The sequence below is a fragment of the Magnolia sinica genome, chromosome 5, assembly GCF_029962835.1.
Source record: "Magnolia sinica isolate HGM2019 chromosome 5, MsV1, whole genome shotgun sequence".
NCBI classification, from domain to species: domain Eukaryota; kingdom Viridiplantae; phylum Streptophyta; class Magnoliopsida; order Magnoliales; family Magnoliaceae; genus Magnolia; species Magnolia sinica.
Genome location: NC_080577.1, coordinates 35,092,364 through 35,116,838, shown reverse-complemented (window position 1 = coordinate 35,116,838; position 24,475 = coordinate 35,092,364). Strand labels below are relative to the sequence as shown.

At 39.3% G+C, this 24,475-nt stretch overlaps 1 protein-coding gene across 1 annotated transcript; it reads left to right on the top strand.

The window, feature by feature from the left end:
• Positions 1-22,496: 22,496 nt before the first annotated feature.
• LOC131247022 (general negative regulator of transcription subunit 1-like) lies at positions 22,497-23,658 on the top strand. The gene is made up of 4 exons (XM_058247467.1): positions 22,497-22,640; positions 22,739-23,065; positions 23,183-23,329; positions 23,437-23,658. Exons 2-4 carry the CDS (start codon positions 22,982-22,984, stop codon positions 23,656-23,658), a joined length of 453 nt encoding a protein of 150 aa, XP_058103450.1. The 5' UTR covers positions 22,497-22,640; positions 22,739-22,981.
• The last annotated feature ends 817 nt before the right edge of the window (positions 23,659-24,475 follow it).

Sequence of the window (24,475 nt, the reverse complement as noted above, 5' to 3'; positions counted from 1 at the left end):
ATATCCTTCCAATACGGTAGGAAACTCTAAATAAAATAGTCCTAAGTTTTTGTTTGCTTTTAAGTAACCAAGGACTTTGTTGATTGCATTCCAGTAGTACTAGGGTTACTAGTAAACCTACTAAGTTTACTCATAGCATATACGATATCAGGTCTAGTGCATTGCATAGCATAGATAAGACTCCCTATAGCACTCGCATATTCTAATTGTACAACTGTTCTTCTGTTATTCTCTTTTAACATGATACTTAGATCAAATGGAGTTTTTACTTCTTTTATATTTAGATGGTTAAACTTGTTTAGTATCTTCTCATTATAATGAAATTGACACAAAGCATAATCCTCACATTATTTTTTAACTTTAATACCTAGGATGGTATCAACTTATCCAAGATCCTTTATTTTGAATACGGAAGATAAAACCTCTCCATTTTAATCACACCTTCCATTTTATTACTTATTATTAACATGTCTTCAATATACAGACAAATAATAATCATGCAGTTACCATCTACTTTAAAATATATGCATTTATGAGCTACATTATGCATGAAATCATGAGATAGTATTTTGGAATCAAACTTCTCGTGCCATTGTTTTTGTGCATGTTTTAATCCATATAGAGATTTGATTAATCTACATACTTTATTTTCATTTTCTGGTAAAAATGAATCCTACAGGTTGTTCCATGTATACCTCCTCATTGAGGTCACCATTTAGGAATGTGGTCTTTACATCCATTTGGTGGATGTGAAGATGATGTATGAAAACTAGTACAAATAATATCCTAATAGATGTTATCCTAGCTACAGGAGAGCATGTGTCAAAATAATCTATCCATTCTTTTTGTCTAAAAATCTTTAGCTACTAATCAAGCTTTAAAGGTTTAGATAGTCCCATCAGTGTGATATTTCTTTCTAAATACCCACTTACAACCTATGAGTCTAGAACCTAGAGGTAAGTTTACTAGTTCCCATGTTTGATTTGACATTATGAATTTTGTTTCATCATTTATAGCTTCTTTCCAGAAAACTAAGTCTCTAGATGATACAACGTCTTTATATATTTTAGGATCATCTTCTATAGTCATTACTATCGGTAATTTTCTTATAACAATTTCTCTATCGCTTTCTAAAAGATGGAAAATGACGCGTTGTGAGTCTATGTAGTCATCTCATAGACTCTTCTCTATTCTTGTCCTTTGACTTCTACGAGGTTCAACAAGAGCTTCCACTATTTGTGGAGCTATGCTATCTAGTTCTCTATCACTAGTTTAAACCTCATTATCCAATAGTAAGTTCTCAAAAAACTCAACATCTCTTGATTTTATTATTGTATTGGACTTTACATCTAGAAGTCTATAAGCATTACTATTTTGTGCATACCCAACAAAGGTGCACTTAATAGCTCTGGGTCTTAACTTAGTTCTTTTTAGATCAGGAATTCTGCAATATGCAAGACACCCCCATACTTTTAGATATCATAGGTTAGGTTTTCTTCCTCTCCATGTTTCATATGGAGATATTTTATATTTTTTAGATGGAATTCTATTTAGTATATGGCACGCTGCAAGCAGTGCCTCACCCCATAAACTTAGTGGCAACTTTATGCTTATTAGCATTAAGTTTACCATCTCTACCAATATTCTATTCTTTCTTTCAACTATTCCGTTTTGTTGAGGTGTGTATGGCAGAATACATTGATGTATTAGTCCTTGTTCTTCACAGAAGTTATCGAATTCATTGGAGAAGTATTCTCCTCCTCTATCACTACGGAGAATTTTTATCTTCTTATTTAGTTGATTCTCTACTTCTGCTTTATATATTTTAAACATGTTCAATGCTTTATTTTTTCTCTTTAGCAAATAAACATACACATATCTAAAGCAATCATCAATAAAGGTTATGAAATACTTTTTACCTCTACGAGTAAGAATGCCTTTTAACTCATAGATATCACTGTGCACAAGATACAATACTTAAGACGATCTTTCAATACTTCGAAAAGTTATTTTCATCATTTTAGATCATATGCACACTTCACATTTATCAGTTTCATTATCTGTGTATGGGATTAAACCATTCTTAGCCATGAACTTCAATGTACTATGCCCTATATGGGCTGGTCTATCATGCCATAGTCCAACGGATTCAACCATATACACAGAAGTGCTACTTTCGTTCAGATAAAACTTGACCATCCCGTTACAAGCATATCCTTTCCAATAAAATTTTCATTCTTAGACAGAATTAGTTTTCTTGATTCGTACACCACCCTTATCCCTAGTTTACCCAGAAGGTCCCCAGAAACTAAGTTTCACCTCATGTCTAGGACGTGTAGGACATTTGTTAGCCTTACGTTCTTTTTAGAGGTGAATATTAGTTCAACGGTTTCTTTGCCAACAACCTTCGATTGGACTTCATTACCCATTTAGACTTCTTGACCATCTGTCAATTCCTCATAGGTTTTGAAGGCTGATCTGTCATAGCACACATGTACGGTAGCGGCATTATCATACCACCAACCGGGAACCTTTACTTGGATAGTATTCACCTCAGTGATCATAGCCACAATATTGCTTTCTTCTACTACACTTGCCTCTTTTTTAAATTTGGGATATCGGCATACTCGACAATAGTGCTCGATTTTGATCATTTTAGATCATATGCACACTTCACATTTATTAGTTTCATTATCTGTGTATGAGATTAAACCATTCTTAGCCATGAACTTCAATGTACTATACCCTATATGGGCTGGTCTATCATGCCATAGTCCAACGGATTCAACCATATACACAGAAGTGCTACTTTCATTCAGATAAAACTTGACCATCCCGTTACAAGCATATCCCTTTCCAACAAAATTTTCATTCTTGGACAGAATTAGTTTTCCTGATTCGTACACCACCCTTATCCCTAGTTTACCCAGAAGGTCCCTAGAAACTAAGTTTCACCTCATGTCTAGGACGTGTAGGACATTTGTCAGCATTATGTTCTTTCTAGAGGTGAATATTAGTTCAACGGTTTCTTTGCCAACAACCTTCGATTGGACTTCATTACCCATTTAGACTTCTTGACCATCGGTCAATTCCTCATAGATTTTGAAGGCTGATCTGTCATAGCACACATGTACGGTAGCGGCATTATCATACCACCAACCGGGAACCTTTACTTGGATAGTATTCACCTCAGTGATCATAGCCACAATATTGCCTTCTTCTACTACACTTGCTTCTTTTTTAGATTTGTGATATCGGCATACTCGACAATAGTGCTCGATTTTTCTACAGACATGGCATGGGCCTTTGAACTTTCTGTTCTTCTTTTAGGCGTTTTTCTTGAATTTCCCTTTATTGGGTTTCAGGGAATCGTCCTTCTCGGGATTCTTTTTATTAGTGTTCTCTACTGCATGTACCTTGGACGAGGCATTCCCGTTGTCATTCTTTTTGTCGCGATTATAGGATTCTTCCTCAATTCGAAGATGTTTCTGGATTTGTTCCAGTGTATAGTGTTCAGTCTTATGCAGCAATTTCTTTCTATAGTCTTTCCACATCGGTGGCAATTTAACAATTATAGCCCCGACTTGGAATGATTCAAGAAGATCAATCTTTATGTCCTTGATTTTGTTTACTAAAAGCTGTAGTTCTTGAATTTTGGATAACAGCGGTTTGTTATCTACTATGTTGAAGTCAAAATACTTGGCGATGAGGAATTTGTTAGTACCTTCTTCTTCAGTCTTATATTTAAACTCTAGAGCGGTCCAGATTTCCTTTGCTGATGATGTCTGTGTGTATAGATCGTATAGGCGTTCGAAGAGCGTATTCAGAATGTGTCCTCGACACAAGAGTTCGTCTTCAGCTCGTTTGGTGCAAGCAACCACTTGTTCAGGCGTGTCTTTGTCAGATGCTTTGGGTAGTGGTTGTAGATTTGGATCTAAAATATAATAGATCTTCAGTGCCATCAGAAGAAATTTGAGCTTGTCTTGCCATCTTGTAAATTTGGTTCCATCGAATTGGTTAAGACAAATCAAGTCCTGATTCATCAACTTGATGGATGATACACAATCGGCTTCCATCAAATAATGCTTTAAGATTGTTAGAAAAATTTACAAAATAATATTTTTTCTGTAAATTATGGAATCTGAAAAATGCAAGTTGATCTGAAATAAGGACAGGCTGAAGCACTTCTGAGACGCTGTCCTTAAAGTGTTATTTGCCCATACTCAAGTGAATTAAGTATGCTGATAGGGTATAGGCAAACCACTTCTAGGATACGATGAGCCTGATGTGGGTCTGCATTCAGCAAACACAAAGGCCCACTACTAGAACTCTGTTACACACAGTCTGACAGAAATACAGAAAAGAAAATCCCAAAAAGAAAAGAGAGAAGAAGATGTCTGTAAGTAAGACCATTGCACTGGTCTATTCTTCTTGTTCTTCAGCTATTGGTTCGATTGAACCGTTCTAGACCACACCGTTGGTCTGTTCTTCAAGCAATGGTTCAACCTCTAGCGCCTCTACAGCCACACTGCCTCACATGCCCACGCCCTCGCACCGAGCCCAAGCCCGAGCCCGCGAGTGTTCTAGTGCATACAAGTCCCACAGTCCATGGACTATGTGAGCAAATAATAAGGTAGTCCACTGTTTTCATATAAACTAAGAAAACTTCTCTTACCTTTTCTATGTGGGACTATTCTCAAAACCTCCACAAAGACTTTTTACAAAACTTTTATATATATTATATATATTTTATTTAAAATATATTTTATAAAATCATTTATTTTATAAGAAATGAGTCAAGCCAAATACAACTCTTCCACATCCTGCACTAAACCTAATCACACACTAAACGAAAATCAAGCCATTCGTAACAAATGTAGCCACACGTCTGAATTGATAATTTCCATGTAAAGTGAGAACTGCTTATGTGATTTGCATGAGGACAGATTGAACACTTGATGAGGGTGCTAGATCCCAGCGACACATTAATTAATTGGAATTAAGTCCACTCATCAAGCATGAAGTTGCTTATTTGAATACACACACACACACCAGTAAGTCATAGTCATATGTATTGAAGGAACATTCATATAGCCTATATAATTATTAGACATGATAAATGGACTGGCCACTTGTATGCTGCTTGCCTTTGCGCCCAGCGGTGATGACTGTTTGTTTTTATATCAACAGATCTATTGGTTGCCCGCCCGGATCTCATCTCTACGAAAGAAAACAGAATCAAATTTCAAGTGCACCCACCACGAAAAATAGTGGTGATTGAACGTCCCCCGCTGAAACCTTCCTAAGTGGGTGACAGATATTTCGGATCATGCTGATATTTTCTTTTTAATCTTTCGTTCCAGTGGGCCTCAGGAAAGTTTCGGCGGTCCACACTCATTCCAACGGTGCGACCCATAGGCATGGCGTTACAAGCAAGTCACATCCGCTCAATGGAGGGATCAACCGATGATTGGTAAGTGGCTTGGGTACTACCTCCTGGCAATAAAGGAATGGGAGATGGTTGCAATAGGCAGCCACCTTTTTCGGTGATTCGAATTCGGTAGTGGACCCTACAGTACCCGGTACTGGTTGAAGCTATGTGGCCCCACCAATTTTATTTTTTCAATCCACGCGGTTCATCCAACTTTTCATCTCATTATGGCACATAGGCTTTTCTAAAGCTCCAGTGAGCCATACCACAGGAAACAGCCGGAATTGAATTCCTATCGTTGGAAACTTCTCATGAGCTACATAAGTTTGGGATGAAGCTGATTTTCCATGTTTATTATGTGACAAGGTTGGATGGTAAATAAACATCACGGCAGGCCCTAAGAAGGTTCCCATTGCTTCTTGTGGTGTGATCTATTTTGAGATTTGGACCTGCCTCACTTTTGAGATCATACCATATGATATGCCTGAAAATGAGAAGATGGCATGGATAAAGCACAAATAATAGTGGCCCATGAAGCTCTTCTACTACCAAGCTGCCTAATGGAGGGATCACTACCAAATTTAATATGATGATTTTTTGAGGGCCTGTTTAATATCTACACCATCCATCTATTTTTTGAGATAATTTTAGAATATGGGTTCAAAAATCAGGAAGATTCAAAGCTCAAGTGGACCACACCATAGAAACTAATGAGGAATGAATGCCTATCATTGAAAACTAATTGGGGGCCACAGAAGTTTTTGATCAATCTGATATTTATATTTTCCCTTCATCCTGGTCTACGTGACGTTATGAATAGGTTGGATGGAAAATAACCATCAATGTAGGCCGTAAGAAGGTTTCGGCGGTGGGCATTATTTTCCCCACTGCTTTCTGAGTTATGGTTCATGTAACCTCTAAAACTGCCTCATTTTTTGGCCCATCTAATAAAATAACTTCGCAGAATAGTTGGATGGGGTGGATATAACACATAAATCATAGTGGGCCCACAACCGTTGTTGACGTCAATAGACTAGCAAGTTCGGTGGTGTGTGATATTTCCAAACAGCCAACTTCTAATGGTAGATTTTCACTTCTTCCATGGTTGAATCCAAATGTGATTTCGGTCAACTCTAGGATTTACGATTTCAACATTTTCGTTCCAAACATGAGTACAATGTCTTTTGAAACGAGGAATTTCAAGACAATAATACCTGGCGTATCCCACCTTAATCTTAATTAATCGCATATGCCAAAAAGACCCTCTGATATTTTTTTATAAAATATCTCAAAAGGAGGATAGGTCCTGAGATATTTTTATAAAATATTCCAAAAAACCGGAAAGGAAAGGAGGACTGAAACAGCTGGAAGCGGATTGCCTCGCGCCACCGCCTCGACTATAATCCATCTAACAGGGGATTTGTGGTTATGTATGGATTTTATCCACTCCATCCATCCATTTTTGCAGATCATTATAGAATTTGAGCCCAAAAATGAGACGGATCCAACGTTCAAGTGGACCACACCACAGGAAGCAGAAGTGATAATAACACCCGCCATTGAAACCTTTCTAGGTGCCACAATCATTTTATTTTCCATCCAACCTGTTCGTAAGGCCATGTTAACTTGGATGAAGGGAAAACGCAAATATCAGCTTGATCCAAAACTTCTGCAGCTCCTTAAAAGTTTTAATGGTGGGATTTCAATCCCACCTGTGCGGTTCATTAAGCTTTATATCTGCCTTTTTTTTATGCCATAAAATAAAATGATCTAGAAAAATGGATGGACGGCGTGGATAAAAACCATACATTACGGTGGACCCCACAGAGGTAGGACGCGACACGCCCTCTTACGGAACTGCTGGGGAAGGCTGCAACCTTCAAATCCTTTCAAAGATGCCCAAAATATCGCTTCTTCCACTAAAACGGAAAATGCCAAATGGAAGATGCTGGGCCATGTACTGAGAAAATTGTACGAGAGGCGTACATGTCACTCAAATCAATTTTTCCAACTCGCTGGGCCTACCGTAGCTTTGTCATCATCCCAAAATCTGATCGATTGGGCGGTCCTAACCTATGGTTAGTACACTTTTGTTTTTTTGTTTTTTTGTTTTTTTTTTTCTTTGCATTAGGACCCTTGATTTTTATTATTTATTTATTTTTATTTTTTTTTATAATATTCATTTCTGCTTTAGGATCCATTAAAATCCAGGCCCACGATTTGGATGGTTCAGTTGGACGCAAGTGTGCGGTTCGTTTGGCCATTCATAAGGCAGTCTCCGATCCCAACATGAATACGATGGTCGACTAATTTGGTGGGCCACCATTATTGTTTACTTCCATTTTTTACACACCCTCCCATATTAATAAAAATGCTGCAATGTGTTGGCTCAGTCCGCCTAATAATGACAAAATCATAGTAACGTTGGGGATATCTTTTACCTTTTATTATTCGATGACACGTTACTTACCATGCAGCAAGAATTGTAAGCACACCTCTCGAGTAGACAAAGCAATAAATAACACATAATGTTAACGTGTATAACCAAGAAAGCATACCTAACATATATATATATATATATATAGAGAGAGAGAGAGAGAGAGAGAGAGAGGGGGGGGGGGGGGGCATGCTCACCTACCCCATGAAACCTCAGTGCTGAATTTTCACCCTGTGGACCATAGCAAAGAGAAATTCAAATCAAGGGAAGAAACTATTTGCATCTTTCATGGCCTACTGAAGTTTTGGTTCAAAGTAAAAATTGGTATCAAGGGGTTTCAAGAGGTTCTGCTTCATGTGGACCATTCAGATTTTCGAGATTCATCAGATATGATGAGTTCTCAAAAAAGTTCGTATGTAGTCCATGCAAACTGGTTCGCAGGTGAGCGTTTCGCTATATATATATAACCCATAACCCAAGAATCCTGTCACATATTCGGATATGTTCGGTAAGGTTGTATCTCAAACTCCTTTCAAAATAGGAGATCATCCCAGATACACTCAGAGTTCCTGTGGCGATTACAAAGATTCGAAGATCGGACCAATATTTGAGTGGATGAGAACTAATAGATGGCATCCCAATTTGGATTCAATGGGATCGGTTCCACCAGTTTCACAGATCTTCACGTCATAATAGGGGGAGATCTAAAAACGATTTGTAAAGGATCTCTTGTTGGAAGAGCACAAAGAAGTGGTGGGTGAGAAGGATCTTAAACCAGCAAGGAAACCCAGCGAAAGTTCTACCACCTCCCGAAGTTATAAAAGGAGAACGCGGTGAAGAGCTCGAAGCCCAGGCCAAACACAATCTATCTTTATAGTCTTTACTTTTATGTTAGCTTAGTCTTAGATTAGATCACTACTATTCAGCGTCACCTTTATAGTACTATAGGAGTATGATAAATATCCACAACCTTCCGTTGTCGGATTCCAATCAACCAAGTTCATTCTTAAAGATAAAAAATCTAAGTCATGTTCTGCTAACCATTTGCCTAGATCCTCCGTCCATATGGATGATTTAGGTATTTATCTCTCGTTTTATTTTTATTCTCCAGTTTTATTTGTTACTCTATCAATTACACTGAGCATTATTTATAAATCAATAAAAATCAGCATTGTTTTTAACATCTTCTATTTTAGTCTACACATCTTTTTTCCATTGAGAAATATATTAGTTGTAATTATTAGTAAAAGAAGAAGTCCTTAAGACACAAGACAAAAAGAATCCATCCGAAAAGACAAACCCCTACCCTTTTACGAATCACTTGATCATTGTTACAACTAGTGGTTGGGAGGGTAGCTGAGTCCTACAATTCAATCTTAAATGGTCAATCTCAGTGCGGGGACACCAGTATTCAATCAGACATTGAACCAAATACGACTCTAGCATGCCCACACTTTCTTAATCACACACAAAAATTGAATATAGGCCCTCACTAACACGTGTGGTCTCCTAATTAATTGAATTACACAAACATATTTATTGGCTCGTCTGGTGGAGCCTACTAAGCTACCTTTGGTATTTCTCAATGGAATAAGATGCCTCCTAAATCAAGAAAGGATAGTTCTGTTGTTGAAGTTGTAGAAGAGCCACAAGACTTTTGGCCAATGGTTCAAGTCTGTTATCAACATAGATGTAGGATCAACTTCTTAATTGTTCTTTAGTAACCATGCCACGCATTTCCTCCGAATGTAAAAACATATATAGTAAATCATCGAAGGAACCAAGGCACAACTAGAGATCTTTAAGAGATCGGTCAAGAGTTTTCTCCAGCGACTCTCGATGAAGAATATTATTCAATTTGCCCCCAATCATCTAGCTGAGCGGGAGGAAGAACGACCAACTGAGCTCCTCACAAGAGAGCCATATCGAGCCTCAAGGCCTACCTGTACTGCTGCCACTAGTGGCAGGAAGAAACGACCGAGAAGATCAATCATATAGCCAACAAGAATACCTCGACTGGCTGAATGATTATGTATCCACGGGTAGAGCTGGGCATGTCTGACCGACCTGATCCGACTAGATCCAACCCAATTCGAACCGAACTGACGACCTAGATTGGTGCAATTCGAGTAGGGTCGGTCTGATCCGACCGTTCATTAGATCGAGTTCGATTCAATGCAAATCCGGACTGATCCGATTGGATCCGAGCCGATTAGATCCGATTCGGTAATATAGTATAAAGTTAAAATAGATTGAGAAATAAAAGGCAGAGGTATGGCTTCTACCACTCATTTTTCTCATGTGCAAACATCTCCCCTCTCATTCTCTTTCTACCACTCATCTACTCCCTCCAACAAAACAATGGCTGAGATAGCAATACCGGCGCCTCCATCATCGGGAGAAATTAAAGACAAGAAGCAAGCCCAAATGGACGTGTTGAAGGTAGTGGCTATCCTTTTAATTGTGGTTTCAGTCGGTGGGATTGGAGATATCTTTGTTGGGGTTGGGTTTTATGCAGACCCAGACCAGGAATTTCTCTTGAAAGTCTACGCCATGGTGATTCTCACCACCTTTGAATTGGGGATGAGACTGCTTTTAATCTCAGTTGCTATAGCCAAGAAACTAGTGTGGGTAGTTGTTGCATTAGTCTACATTTCAAAATAGATCCGATATGGTCAGTACTTTTACTTTTTCCGATGGTATGGTCCACTTGAGCTTGGATATGCAAAAATTTTGGGTTCAACCCTAAAATGATATGGAAAAACAAATGGACGGTGTGGATCAACCACATGCATTCACGATGGGCCCACATGCATTCACTCTATATCACACCAACTATACAGCCGTGTGTTGCCTGTATAAACTTCAAATTAGTTTCTTGTATCACACGCAAGTTATGACAAGTGATAGGTTGAGTAGCCAGCGAGACTCCTACTGAAGTGATGTCACCAGGTTTTGTGGGACCCACCACAATGTATGTGTTGTATCCACACCGTCCATCAATTTGTAGAGATCATTTTAGGCCATGAGACAAAGAATGAGTCAGATCTAGATTTAGAGTGGACCTCACCACAGAAAACAGTGGGAAGAGTGACTCCTACCGTTGAAACCTTCCTAAGGTCCATTATGATGTTTATCTGAGATCCAACGTGTTCACAAGTTAAGACAGACATGAAAGAAGGGAAATCACAAATTTCAATTTGATCGAAAACTTTTGTAGGCCTTAGAAAATTTTAATGGTGGGCATCGCTCTCTCCACTATTTTTTATGGTGGGGTCCATTTGAGCTTTGGATCTGACTCATTCTTTGGTTCCTGCCCTAAATTGATATCTCCAAATGAATGGACGGTGTGTATACAACACATATATCATGGGGGGTCCCACAGAACTTGGTCACGTCACTTTAGTAGGGAGTCTAACTACTTAACCTGTCAGTAGCTAATCCACATCCCACACGCAAGCTACACAGGTGACAAGTTGTTGTAGATACATGTCATGCGAAGACGAGTGCGTACGCGCCTCAAGCTCCGAGTTGTACGAATGGCTCAAATGAGATCAAAGTGTTACATGGGCCCCACCATAACGTTTATTTTCCATCTAATCTGTTAATAATGTTAAGAATACATGGATGAAGTGGAAAAACAAATTTCATATTGATCCGAAACTTCTGTGATCTGAAAAAGGGTTTCAATGGTAAACGATCAATCCCCCACTATTTTTTTGCAGTGTGGTCCAACTAATCTTTAGATCTGTCTTATTTTTATGCTCAAGCCTTAAGACAAGCTCCCCAAATGGATGGACGGTTTGGATATAACACATAGCTCATAGTTTGACCCAAAGAACTTGCTGGCGTCAATACACTACCACCAGCCAATCCGCTTTCTGTTTGTATCACCCACTTCTCTCTTCTGATCCGAACGGTACCCAACCCAATCCGATTCGGTTTTCCTGACCGAGTCGGACTCGGTTTGGGTCAGGCTAGTAGTGCATCGGATCGGATTGAGTGAGATGACCAGGACTCGGTCCCGGATCGGATCGAGTTCGAGTCAAGCCATGTAGAATCTGGACCAAGTCAAGTTGGATCCAATCCGATCTAACTCAGTCCGTGCACAACTCTACCCATGGGACAATTCCTCGATGGGGGGGGGGGGGGGGGTAGGCAACTAGTTGTCCTGTCGACGCCATATTTCCACCAGAAACTACGGGGGATAACCTCCGATCATCCCAATCGATTCAGCCTACCAACTCTGCTTTCAAAGGGCCAAATACCAAGGGGGCAACCTCCAGTTGGCCCAGCCACTTATCAAGGATATCACATAATAGAAACACCCAAGGGGCAACATATGACCGGTCTAATCATCCAGAACAACTACCATAGGGTAGAGACACTTGGGGGGCAATCTTTAGTTGACTTCTTTCCCCTAGTGGTTGTTAACCACGCTGCATAAAGGTGTAACAACCCATACTTTCAATACTCGGATACTACCAAGAAGAATTGGACTAGCGTAACCACAAATCTAACTAAATAGGACATTCGCCTTTGTACTAGCATTTAGTTGTCCACTTGAAGCAATCTTCATCCTTAGACCAGGCCATCTGGTCATTGCTTACTAGAGCAAATGTTATAGCTGAGCATACAACTGCAAAGATACACATTTGCTCGAAATAACCTGATTAAATGGTTAGATGGAGAGATGCACCAAAGTTATGAATTTAATGACTAAAGAACCATGTGAAACTAATTATTTAAATGCACTTAAACTAGTTCATGACCATGGAACCATTCTAGATTGAATTAGGATCAATCTGACCCTACATCTTAGTTTTTCGAAGAATAGATTAACAAATCCACCATTAATCACATTCTGAAGTGCCTAATAGTAAATCAACTCCCAAACTATAATACGCGACTGATCTACTCATGATTAGTCATTTAGATCGACCCAAGAGCTGTTAGGGTCATAAATCGGAGGTTGATCGACTGTGGTGAAATCCAATCGTTAAATTACAGGTGATTATCAGTTTATTGAACGAATCAAGGGAGTATAGCCCACCTAAGCATGAGAATTGCCCTGCTTAGAATTGCCCAATAAATAGACAGATGGCTTAACATAACAGGTAAAATCAAATGGACAGTGCAGATTGTACCGAACATCACCGTGGACCCCACTTTTATACCAGGTGTACACCCTGCTGTGTGCACCTATGGCATGCCAAATTCAAGTTCGGGTAAAACTCGGTTTGACCCGAGCTCACCTAAAAAAAAAAAAAAAAAGAGGAATTTTCCTCTTGCATTTTCCCGCTGTGTGAAATTCAAACGGACGAGGACCACTACAATGGCTTGTGGCTCACCGTCTTGATCATTCCGAATGATCTAAACCATCCATCATGTTTAAGGGGTATCTTCGACCCAATCCTAGTAAATTCCACATGCTAGAACACGTGTGAATTCACACCACCTTTGGCGCAAGTTGGCTGTTTACAGCCACTTCCAAAAATGGGAATCCGGTCTGGCAATCCGATCCACCACTCCCTCTTCAATCTCGATCGCTTACCTAAGCCAATCGCAGCTACACATTGTTGAAACCCTAGCCTCTTCCTTGCTTTCTTTTTTTAGAAGTTTTTCTTCCGCCAATGGAAAGAGCGGAAAGAATCTTTCTGTTATAAGCATGGAGTAATCTCGAGCATCCTTTAACTGTTAGAAGCCATTCGAAGCATCCTAGCAGCCCATTCCAGGGCAACCGACGAGAACATCTCGCTAGAGTTGGAGTTCTCGCGAGAAACTCGTGGGTGCGTGAGTTAAACAGCTGCGGCGGAAAATGCCGTGACTCGTAGTGTATGCGGGAATGTCGTGATGAAATGTGGGTCCCACAATGATCGTGGAACAAATCCACACCATCCATAAGCATCTGATCACCAGATCAGTCTCCCATTGAGAATCTGCCATTTCAGAGGAGATCATCTTCTCCTTTTAGCTGTGAATACCCATCACCAACGGGTGGGCTCCATCTTCTAATCAGAAGCGTTCGTCTGGTGGCCCACAACTCCTGATGATCGTCTGTAACAACATATGGTGACCTTGCAAACCATGTCTATCAGGATCAACCAATAACTCGGCGAATAAACTAAATGCACAACTTGGATTAGAACCAAACTTCCGACTAATCCCATAATTAGTTAGCATTCGAAACTTCTAGGCTTAGATTAATATAGCCTATAAAAGGCTCCCTTTTAGGGCAGCCATTCGAAAGAGAGAAAGGAAATTCGAAAAGAGAGGGGAGCGAGTTTCACGCCGCCGCACCGATATCAGTCGACTTGGTTCGAGTTGCTGCGAGCCCAGGCCGAGTCCAGCACTGCTTCTGTCTCCCTAACAGAGCAAGAGAAAGAGAGAAGCAGAAGGGAAATAAAGAAAGGAGAGAAACCAAGGAGGATTCGTGTGGGGTTGCTGCCGAGTCGAGGGACTACAACTCGCTGAATCAGATTCTGATTGAATTTCATTGGGTTGACTCGCTGAGTCGAGGAAGAAACGTGATGAGTCTGGTCTGAGGCTAGACTCCTTGCTGGCCGACTCAGAGAGCAGAAAGAAAAAGAAGAAAGGAAGAGAAGACTGAAAGAGAGAATGGGAGCTCGACTCAGCAGCTCTACACTAAGTTATCTCAGTTCAAGCCGAGTTAGGGCCTGGTCTATACAGACCTTACTAGCCGAAATGAAGAAAAGAAAGGAGAAATAAGAAAAGAGTAGGAAGCGAAGAAGAAGAAAATGATGGAGAGAAAGAAAGGGAGAAGAGAAGGAAGAAAGGGAAGAAAATAGAGAAGGAGATTGAGAATGGGGCAGGGTTTGCATTTGTCGAGTTGTAGAGTCGCACCGACTCGTTTGGTTCAAGCAGCTCACGAACTTAGTGAGTTGAGCTGGGTCGAATTTGTTCCTAGCATGGTGACTTCAGGGGAGGTAGAATGAAGAAGAGTAGACGCTATCAAAAAAACGACCAAAGGCTACGGACTATTCTGGCTTTTTACTACGACTATAAACTGTAGCTCATTTACTACGGCTTAAAACCGTAGCTAAAACTTCAAAACCGTATCTAAAAGCTAACTCCGTTAGACGTATATACAACCTCGGATACCTCATAAGGGAATCTACGAGGCCCATTAAAATGTGTGTACTCCATCTATAATACGTCTATCCATTTTTTAAGAGTATTTTATGGCAAGAACCCAAAAAAAAAAGTAGATCAAAAGCACAAGTGGACCACACAATAGGAAAGAGTGGAGATTAATCCATTGATCGATGGTGTGGTTCAATTAAACCTTCGATTTGCCTAGATGTTGGGTTCATTCCTTATAGAAAAAAATTACAAAATTAATAGACGGAGTGGATATATCGATTGCATCAAGATGGACCTCACAAAGCCCTTGACAAGGCCGTACATCCAGATCCTGTCAAATGTGAACCGTGGAGGGCCCGTTACAGATTGTTCAATGACTATGGTCATATTGGCTTATAGCTACAGTTAAAAACTGTGGTAGGACCGTAACAGGCAAAAACGCGAAAAACCGCGCTGCCTTTTTCTTTTCCCCCTCTCACGAAACATTCATTTCCCTCCCTCCACTCAACCCTATTCCCTCTCAGGTCCGTCCCTTTCTCTCGATCTCCACTCTCACGAACTCCTCTTCTCTCCCTAACCATCCCCTCCCACTCGATCTCACGAACTCCTCTTCATCGATGGATGATTTCGAGTTGTTGCACTCCCGATCGTGAAGGATCTAAAACCTCCCTCTGCTGAAAGATTCAGAACCCCTCTCTCACTCCCACTCACAAAAAATCAAAAACCCCTTTCCGTTGATAGATCTGAAACCAGAGCTCTCTCTATTACTTGTCGCAAAAGTCATAGGCAGAGCACCAAACAAGCTCTTTAAGGAAATGTTAGTTTATGTAAAAATAATTTTCAGTCAATTTTTTGTTGTTTGTTTCCAAATTTCGGATGTTTAGATTTAGGGGTTTCTAATTATTATTTTTTGATTTATACTTTTTTTTTTATATATATTGAAATCGAACATTGAGATTAGAGTTTCTAAAATTTACCTGTAAATTTGTTGTAAGATGATGTAGAGGGGGATTTCCCTTGGAAAATGTATGGTGTACCCTATTGTGAAGCTTAATATGGTGTTGTGGGCTGCGGCATGGTTCGATCCCGAGCCAATTGATCGTTGCTTCACTAACATCAATCTAGTGTCTACGGACAGGAACATGTGGAGGAAGGGATGCCAACTGTTTGACGAAATTCCCAAAGCCTATGTTGCACAGGCATGCACCTCTTATGTATTTATCGCAACTTCTTTCCATTAATATTTCAAATATATATTACAATAGTTATCATAGGTTTTGATTTTGTTGTTGCATTGATTTGAATTGCAAGTGGGTTTTGTTGGGCAGGTGCATGCTTTATATGCACAACACTAGCAAGCTTAAAACATGCATATATGGTTATAAAACCACCACCTTCAGGTATATACCCTACCTCCTCCTCCAAACATGTGGAAGTGTAACCACTGAAGTAAGTTGTAATGCATTTGTGTACTTATGGAATTGAAAATATAGCCCAGGGAGCAGGGACGAGTTGCCTTAGCATGCTGGCTGCTATGCTAAGGAAACACTCTTTTATTGCAGCTTGGGCTTGGCAATAAGAACACAAAACTCTTATAGATGATTTTCTTTTTTGCTTTGTTTTTGTTTTTGTTTTTGTTTTTTTTTTTGTTTTTTGTTTTTGTTTTTTTGTTTTTGGGTTTCTTTTAAGAACTTCCCATCCCACTTAGAAATTTTAGAAAGCGCTTGTATAAAAATGTTGTTTTAACCTTGCTGTCCATATGTGCTATGAGTGATTCAGTAGAAAGAGATATGGTGCTGTTGGTGAGAAATGAACATTCATCATGGCCTGAGGGTAAACAGGAAAATGCTTTGTTGTGGCTAACCATATCAGAAATCTCCATTTTGCACATTGCAAATGCAAATTGAATGTAATCAAATTCCTTTCAAGTGGGACATCCATTGCTTGACAAAAGAAAAAAAAAATGTATTGGCCCTGTAAGTATTTTTGGACCGACAGCTATCTCTGTTGGTGCAAATTAGTTGGACTATCCAAATCATCTTACCATGAAGCCAGATATCCATGGTTTTTAGCTCATTGTTTTGTTTTTAAAGCTAATATTCTTACTCACGGTTGTCTCTTGGACCGACGTAAATCCCTAATTATATGCATCTTGATGGTTCTTTCCTCTATTAATGCATTTTGTACTTGGTTTTTATTAGCTCATGATCTGCTCTCAATGGTAATTTCATGTTCTTAGTCATATTTTGGACTGCTATAAATCCCTAATTCTATGCAATTTGATGTTTTTTCTTTTTAATTATATTGATGTACTTTATGTTTTGGGTTTTTCGTTTTATGTTCTTTACCTGATGAGTTTGGTTTGAAGTGAATTTCATGTTCATGGTTGCCTTTGCCTGATGAGTGTACCAGTCTGATTATTGAGTTAAGGCACGTTAATGGCGGTATCACCTTTGATTTAAAATTGTGGCTATTTTTTATGCTTTATCTCCATTCTTACATATGTCATGTTGCCTTTGCCTCTACAAGAATGGTGTTGGGGCTGGTATATGCTAAGACGCGGAACCCTCTCACCCCAATAACCATGCATGAATGCTGGAACTTGAGTGTTGTCCTCAAGCTTACATTTCTTCAAGTAAGTGATTTGATTTGCCAATAATACCAAACAATTCATTGGTCTTTTTCTTTTATTTTTTGGTCTACTTATTCCTACTTCTAATGAGACTTTTGCTTTAAGTCTCTAAGAGGTTTTTTTTTTTTTTTTTTCTCAATGGCTTTTTAAAGATACTCTTGGATTTTTACTCACACTACTTACTCACAAGCATGGCGTCCATGTGTGGTAGGCGGTTCATCAAAATGGCATATAAGGAAATGAAAGACAGCTTGCATTCAAAATACATGCATGGTCCATCTGATTAGAAGTTGAGACTATGTCCTTCTTTCTCGACCAAGGTAGGTACAAAATAAGTTTATTTTATGGATGACAGGGATCTTCCTGTTCCATGTCTGTGTAGTATGGCTAGGTGTATGGAGGTAAGTTTTTATATGTTCATGAGACTACACATCGAGTAGTTTCATTTCTGCACATCTTCCAGTTCCATGTTTTTCTAAAGCCATCTTGGTAAATATCCAGCCTACTTATTTCTTCTTTTGATAGCGGACTTCTACTTTATTGAATATGAATACTAACTAATTGCAATTTGGTCATTTCCACTTTATTGAACTTGTTATTGCAATTTTATTGGATAGTGCATCCAAATGCTGCCTAAATAGTCAGTTCATGTTGGATTAAAAGTATCACAGTCGCGAGAACATACAACCTAAACTGATTCTACCCAAAAAAAACCATTGGGCTGAAACTCAGAAGACAAAACAGAATCATTTAATGAATGTAGCACAGTCTCTCTCTCTCTCTCTCTCTCTCTCTCTCTCTCTCTGTATGTATGTATGTATGTATAAACTTGTATAGGTCCACATGCATTTATGCATAGCCCATTTATGTAGGTTTAGATGTGTTTATGTATGCATATGTAACATGTTCATGTGTATGCAATATGCAGACAAACATGGATAATTGGATATTGTATATGTAACGCCCTGAAATTCGGGGGTCGAGCATAACTCAGCTCCCGAGTTCCAAAACATCACTTATGCAACATAATTAATGAATGATGTATGTTGACTGTATTAGCACATAAACATGGGATAGATTAAGCCAAAACGCAGATATGATTCAGGGGTAAGTGAATAAAGCAAGCGGAAGACTTATAGTAAAATATGTGTACAAGTGTAAGTCCCTGAATTACATATACAACCAGATCGTGTAAAAGTGTTATTTATCAAAATTATAAGTACAAGTTACATCATTTCAGTTCCCAAAATAATCATCCCATAGATCCCGCGTCAGGCCGAGGCTCGCTAGAACCCGTCAGAGCATATAGGAGAAGGCGGCCTCGTCGTCATCCAGCTCCCTCTGCCTCGGACGTCGCATCCACATCTGCAACATCGGGGCCTAAGAAGAGTCCGGTGGGTGTGTAACACCGCCCGAAACGTGGGAGTGAGTGATCAACTCGGTGGAACAATAAGGCCTTTGGTTAACATGCTATCGTTCAATCAAACAAGAATGATAAAGCGGGACAATTAAATAAATCCTAAGTACTCTTGTTAATGCGGTATGAATGCAATATGATGCGTGCCCTCACGCGTACACCCTCGGCGTCTCCATCTTACGTTACGCATGACCTCGCCTCAAAGTGCGCCACACCTACAAAGCACATGCAAATGCGGTGCATGGATATGATTACCAAGTAGTTATTAGTCCAATTCATACAGCAGGATTGCGAAGCTAAGATACCAACCTCATATTACCATCCAAACAGTGATCCATACTAGGTTCGTCAATCCTAAACATCTCATACGGTCATCTAATTGAGGTCGAAACAAAGGGCTCGTCACCAATCAATGCACGCCTTTCATGCCCTTACTACCACGGATCGGCTCGTCACCTCCTTGCGGTATCCGGGTATGCTCGAGGTCACTACAAAGGGCTCGTCACCAATCAATGTAGGCCGACAAGGACGAATATAGTGTCCCATAACACCATAATCGGAACACGAGTTTAGATGCTCACAGGTCACTACGTGGAGGATCGTCACCCCAGAGTAGGCAGACAGCTCGACCACGGTGTCCCATACCACCATGTCCGGCTCATGAGTCTTAGCGGATCGGTACCATGGTTATTAGGATTTCACTGGTAAGTTCGGTACCCTAGATTCAAGCAGATAGCGTCCATAGATGGTTAACATACTCTTGAGTATCGGGTTAGTTGACGAACTCGACTAGCACGAGCGCACGTTGTATTGATCTACATAGAGTGCGAAAACACTCCGCGTGGCCAAACCTCTGCCGCCAACTCTAATACGACTCGGGTTCGTCTAATGCGTCTCACGTGGCGAAAGCAATCTCAACCACGACCAAAGGGTCAATTACCGATTTCCTGGACTAAGGCATAGTCCCAAACATCCTACACTACGACAGATATTCATATGGAATGTAAAACAGTAATGGAACAACCACTCAAATCATGGTGCATACACATCTGAAGAATATCAATTTAACGTAAATGTAAGCATAGGAATGCTTGAATTTAAATAACTTGGAATGTAAATGCATAAGGGAATCATGCGCATCCATAGAAGTATTGAGAATCACTTCTCAATGCCTGCATTTAGTGTAATCAATTACACGTAGATCATTCATGCATTTCTACAAACACTTAGCATTCATGGAACAACATACATGACGCATGTTGAAATACGTGCACTTAGACAATTCCTTCTTCCAAGGAGTTGTCATACATGCATCTAGCATACATACATGACCAAAAATCATGGCAAACATAAGTGCGTATTTTATACGTATACGGTACTTTATAAATACACTTAGAATACACAAATCTCAATATAGCACATGCATATCGGAAAGCAATGTAAACATAACATTTGACATGTGAAATCTCATCCATAACAAGAATAAATCACTAACTGGGATTGAAAGCCTTGAAAACCATAACCTATACACTTAAAGTCCGCACCTTAAGCAAAGAAAGAACAGCTGAACTGATTTAGACGAGTTGTCTTCGTCAACGGCGCAAGAATACCCTAAAATAAGGATAGAAATGAGATACAACAACACCAAGTCTAATCTAAGCTCTAACACAGGTTAGGGTTAGGTTAACTTACCCCAAAGGAACTCAGAATCGTCAGAGGAACGATTCAAAGTGAAGATTCAAAGGTGAAGAAGAACAAGGAAGAATCAAGGTGATTCACCAACCAATCTCTCTCACTTCCTCTCTCTTTTCCACTCTCTTTCCAAGCTAGGGTTAGAGAAAATTCGTATGGAAATGAGAGCTAGGGTTTAAGGACTATATATAGGCCTTAAAATGATGGAAATAACCCAGGGTCAAGGTATACTTAGGTTATAACCAAAGTATGCCTTTCTCGATCCAACGAAGCACTTCCGGTGGGCCTATAACCACGAAAGGTCGGACTTAAGCTCACCGACCATGGATCTAGGTCAGCTGAGTTTTCGCATCGACCGGCTCTTGGATCGGCCGTGGCGGACCACACTCAATTCAAGCGGTCACGGAAACTCGATCGGTCCACAAGCACTAGGATATGCCAGGGCCAACATCCTGATCGGAGGGTGAAATTGGGTCAGAATCCAACGGTGAGAATGCTTAAAATCGTCGCGCGCGCACGACTCAGATTTCATAAAAAGCTTATTAAATTCCAACCGTTCTCACACTCTTCACTCCGAACTCAACCAAATCGACCCAGAACATCAGATCGACTTGATTTTCGAGGTGAAGACCAAGCCCAACTCAGTGACCGCAACAGCCTAAGATCATCGCCATCGGACTTTCGACGCGCGGTCTAGGTCCGATCCAGATCTTCCAAAAATTCCCCAGAACAACTGGATTTAGCGATGGATCCCAGATTTCAGAGTAACGTAGCGCTCACTAATCTACACGTTTAGAGCCATGCAGATACAATTTAAAGTGATTGATGCGAATTTCACAAGCAATCAAGTAGAGCGCTAATTACCCCAAAAACAACTACTTAAGGAAAGATTAGCACAAAAATTCCAAGGTCGTTACAGTATATATACCTAGTTTGCTTTCTAAATGACTGCAAATAAAAAGTCTTTTGGGGACGAAAGTGGAGGGGCTTTATTATATACTTCAGGCATTTATAGCTTTTGGGATGGTAGTTATTTACATTTTTAGTTCACTGGCATAAAAATCTCTTCAAGTTCATTGAGGCTGCATTTGGATGCTCAGTTGAATTCAATCGCAAAATTTCAATTCACTAAAATGGAAATGACTAATGGAGTAGCTTCTTTTCAGCTATGAAGTGATATAAAGGATTTTTCACTTTCTGAGAATAGTGGGATTAGTGAAACAGGGTTCGTAACACCAATCTCAAATGGCTGGGACGATGCGGTGGTGATTATGGAAAAAAAATACTAATATTAATTCTTGCAGATGTAGTGAAGTAATCTATGTGCCTGTGGTCCTCTGTCAGAATTCTAGTAATAGTTTTCCTTGCTTGCATATACTTGAGTAAAAATAATTTTAATGAGTTGCATGTAGTAATATATGTGCCTGGCCACGGAATTCAAGTAATACCTTTGTTGACATATGTTGCAATATTTATCAAATCAGCTGTAGTTCTTTAAATTTCAGATACTTTAGGGACCAATTAGATACTTGGAAATTATTGAATTGGAAATTGGAGTAGCATAGAAAACCCGAAAACGAACATATGAAGTCATAAAAAGGAAATGAAATGAATTTTATGTTTGTTGAATCGTGAATGAAAATCCTTCCTGATGTGCAGGTGCTTGTTTGTTTGTCTTATTTAACATTGCTTGTTCCATTTTCTATGTGCTTTTTAATTTTTCTTTGAGTCTGATCTTGATTTTTCTATGTGCTTTCCATTTTCTATGAATAAACTGTAGGTTTCTCGTCTGTTTGCTGAGTAGTGTCAAATTTGTGAACTTCTTAGCAATACTGATGTCGCTTATACCCATTATATCTCACAGTTACAACAAAGTGGGTTGCTTAAAGGGGATGATCTCACAGATCGCTTTTTCTGAATCCTCATGGTAAACTTTTTCTATGGTTTGTATTATGTTTCCATGAGAATCCTCCAGACCCTCATAGTTGTTAAGAGTTTTCCTTCTCTTTCTACCTATAACTTCAGGAATTTTCTGTAGCAAATTGTTTGGCCACTGACATGATTAATCCAAGCTCATTATCCCTACAAATGCCACAACAAGTCTAGCATCTCTCATTTGCTGTTATTGATATGTATGCAAAGCTTGTGGTTTTAGTTATTAAGGTAGCGATCTTTTTTTTTTTTTTGTGGTTATGGGAAATTTCTTTCAGTTGTAACAAATGTTGGTAGTTACATTAACCTTAGTAGGTGTTTGCTTTAATTAATTCGATGATTTGTAACTTCATTTATCTTTGTTGTTGTTCGTATTGTACGGTGGACCAGGGATCAAGTAAAGTGTTTCTCTTGCCCAAGGTTGAAACACACAAGGAAAATTTTTTGTTTTTTTTTTTTGTTTTAAAATAAAAATAAAATTTATACTTCTACTTCCATTATGGTTACTTACAGTGTTTTCATTATGACATGTGGCAGATTTTGTCAGTGACTGTGAGAGTTATCCAAAAGGATGCAGAAGAGAAGAAAGCTGCTTTCAGCCGAAGGGCATATTTCAGATTGTTTCTGAATTGGCTTTTGGACCATGGGTCCCCTGACCCTGTCCTTGATAGTTCCAACTTTCAGGTATGTGTTACTCATGAATGTCATCATTATCTTCTTTCTCCTCATCTTACACAACTGTGGTATCATCAATTTTCTTCCTTTTTTTTTTTTTTAAAACTTGTGGGCAGGTTCACTTTCTGTACAAAGGCACTCTAAGGGTGCTCTTGGTACTGCTTCATGATTTTCCGGAGTTCCTTTGTGATTATCATTTCAGCTTCTGTGATGTGATTCCAGCCAGTTGCATTCCCACGAAACATGAGGCTGCCCAATCCTTCTACTCCCAACTTGAAGTTGGTTGCAACATGATTTTGTTTGAACTTCCTAATCAATATTTAATAGTTCTCTATTAAGCTAGCATCTTTCTTCTCTCCTGAATGCAGGTTGATTTGCTAGCTAAAATCAGCCAATCACTGGGCATTCTCTATGGGGTTGATGGTGCTTTGAAAGCAAAGCAGATTAAGGCTGACATTGATGAGTATCTCAAGTTATCTTGAGTTGTCATTATTTTTCTCTACCTAACATTGAGAAATTCTCTTATTTTCATATTTACATAGCAAACCATGCTATACTATTATATAAGTGCATGTTGCCAAATCATGTGAATTTTAAAGTATTTAGAGCATGATTTTACACCATTCCCTATGTTGCAGCCCATGTAAATCTTAGGAGCAGATCCATCACTAAATCCCATCTACATCATCCCAAGTCCAACCACATATCATAATCCAACTTGGTAGTAGACATTCCTCTTATTCATATAGATCAGCTAAGATTAGGATGAAGAATCTGATTCATATAGATCTCCCTTTGAATTATCATTTACCATGAAAATTCTAGTTGAGTGCAGAAAACATGGCTAGCTATTCAAATAAATGTGTCTCTTGATTTTCACTTAAACTACAAATCATTTTTTTCAAGTGCCTGAGATCATGATCACCTATCAATGCAATATAAGCATATATGTGTATGCATGCAGATTTGCAGGGACTAAACAAGAAAATAAGTTAGATGGAGATTTAGGTAAAAAACTAAAATAAAAAATACAAACACATAAAAATTTGCATTTGGCCCTTTTATTTTCCTTTTATACCAAACCTCCTAATAGAGTAATAAACCACACTATGTGACTGTGTGATTCTAATCCTTATGAATATTATTTGGCAGTGA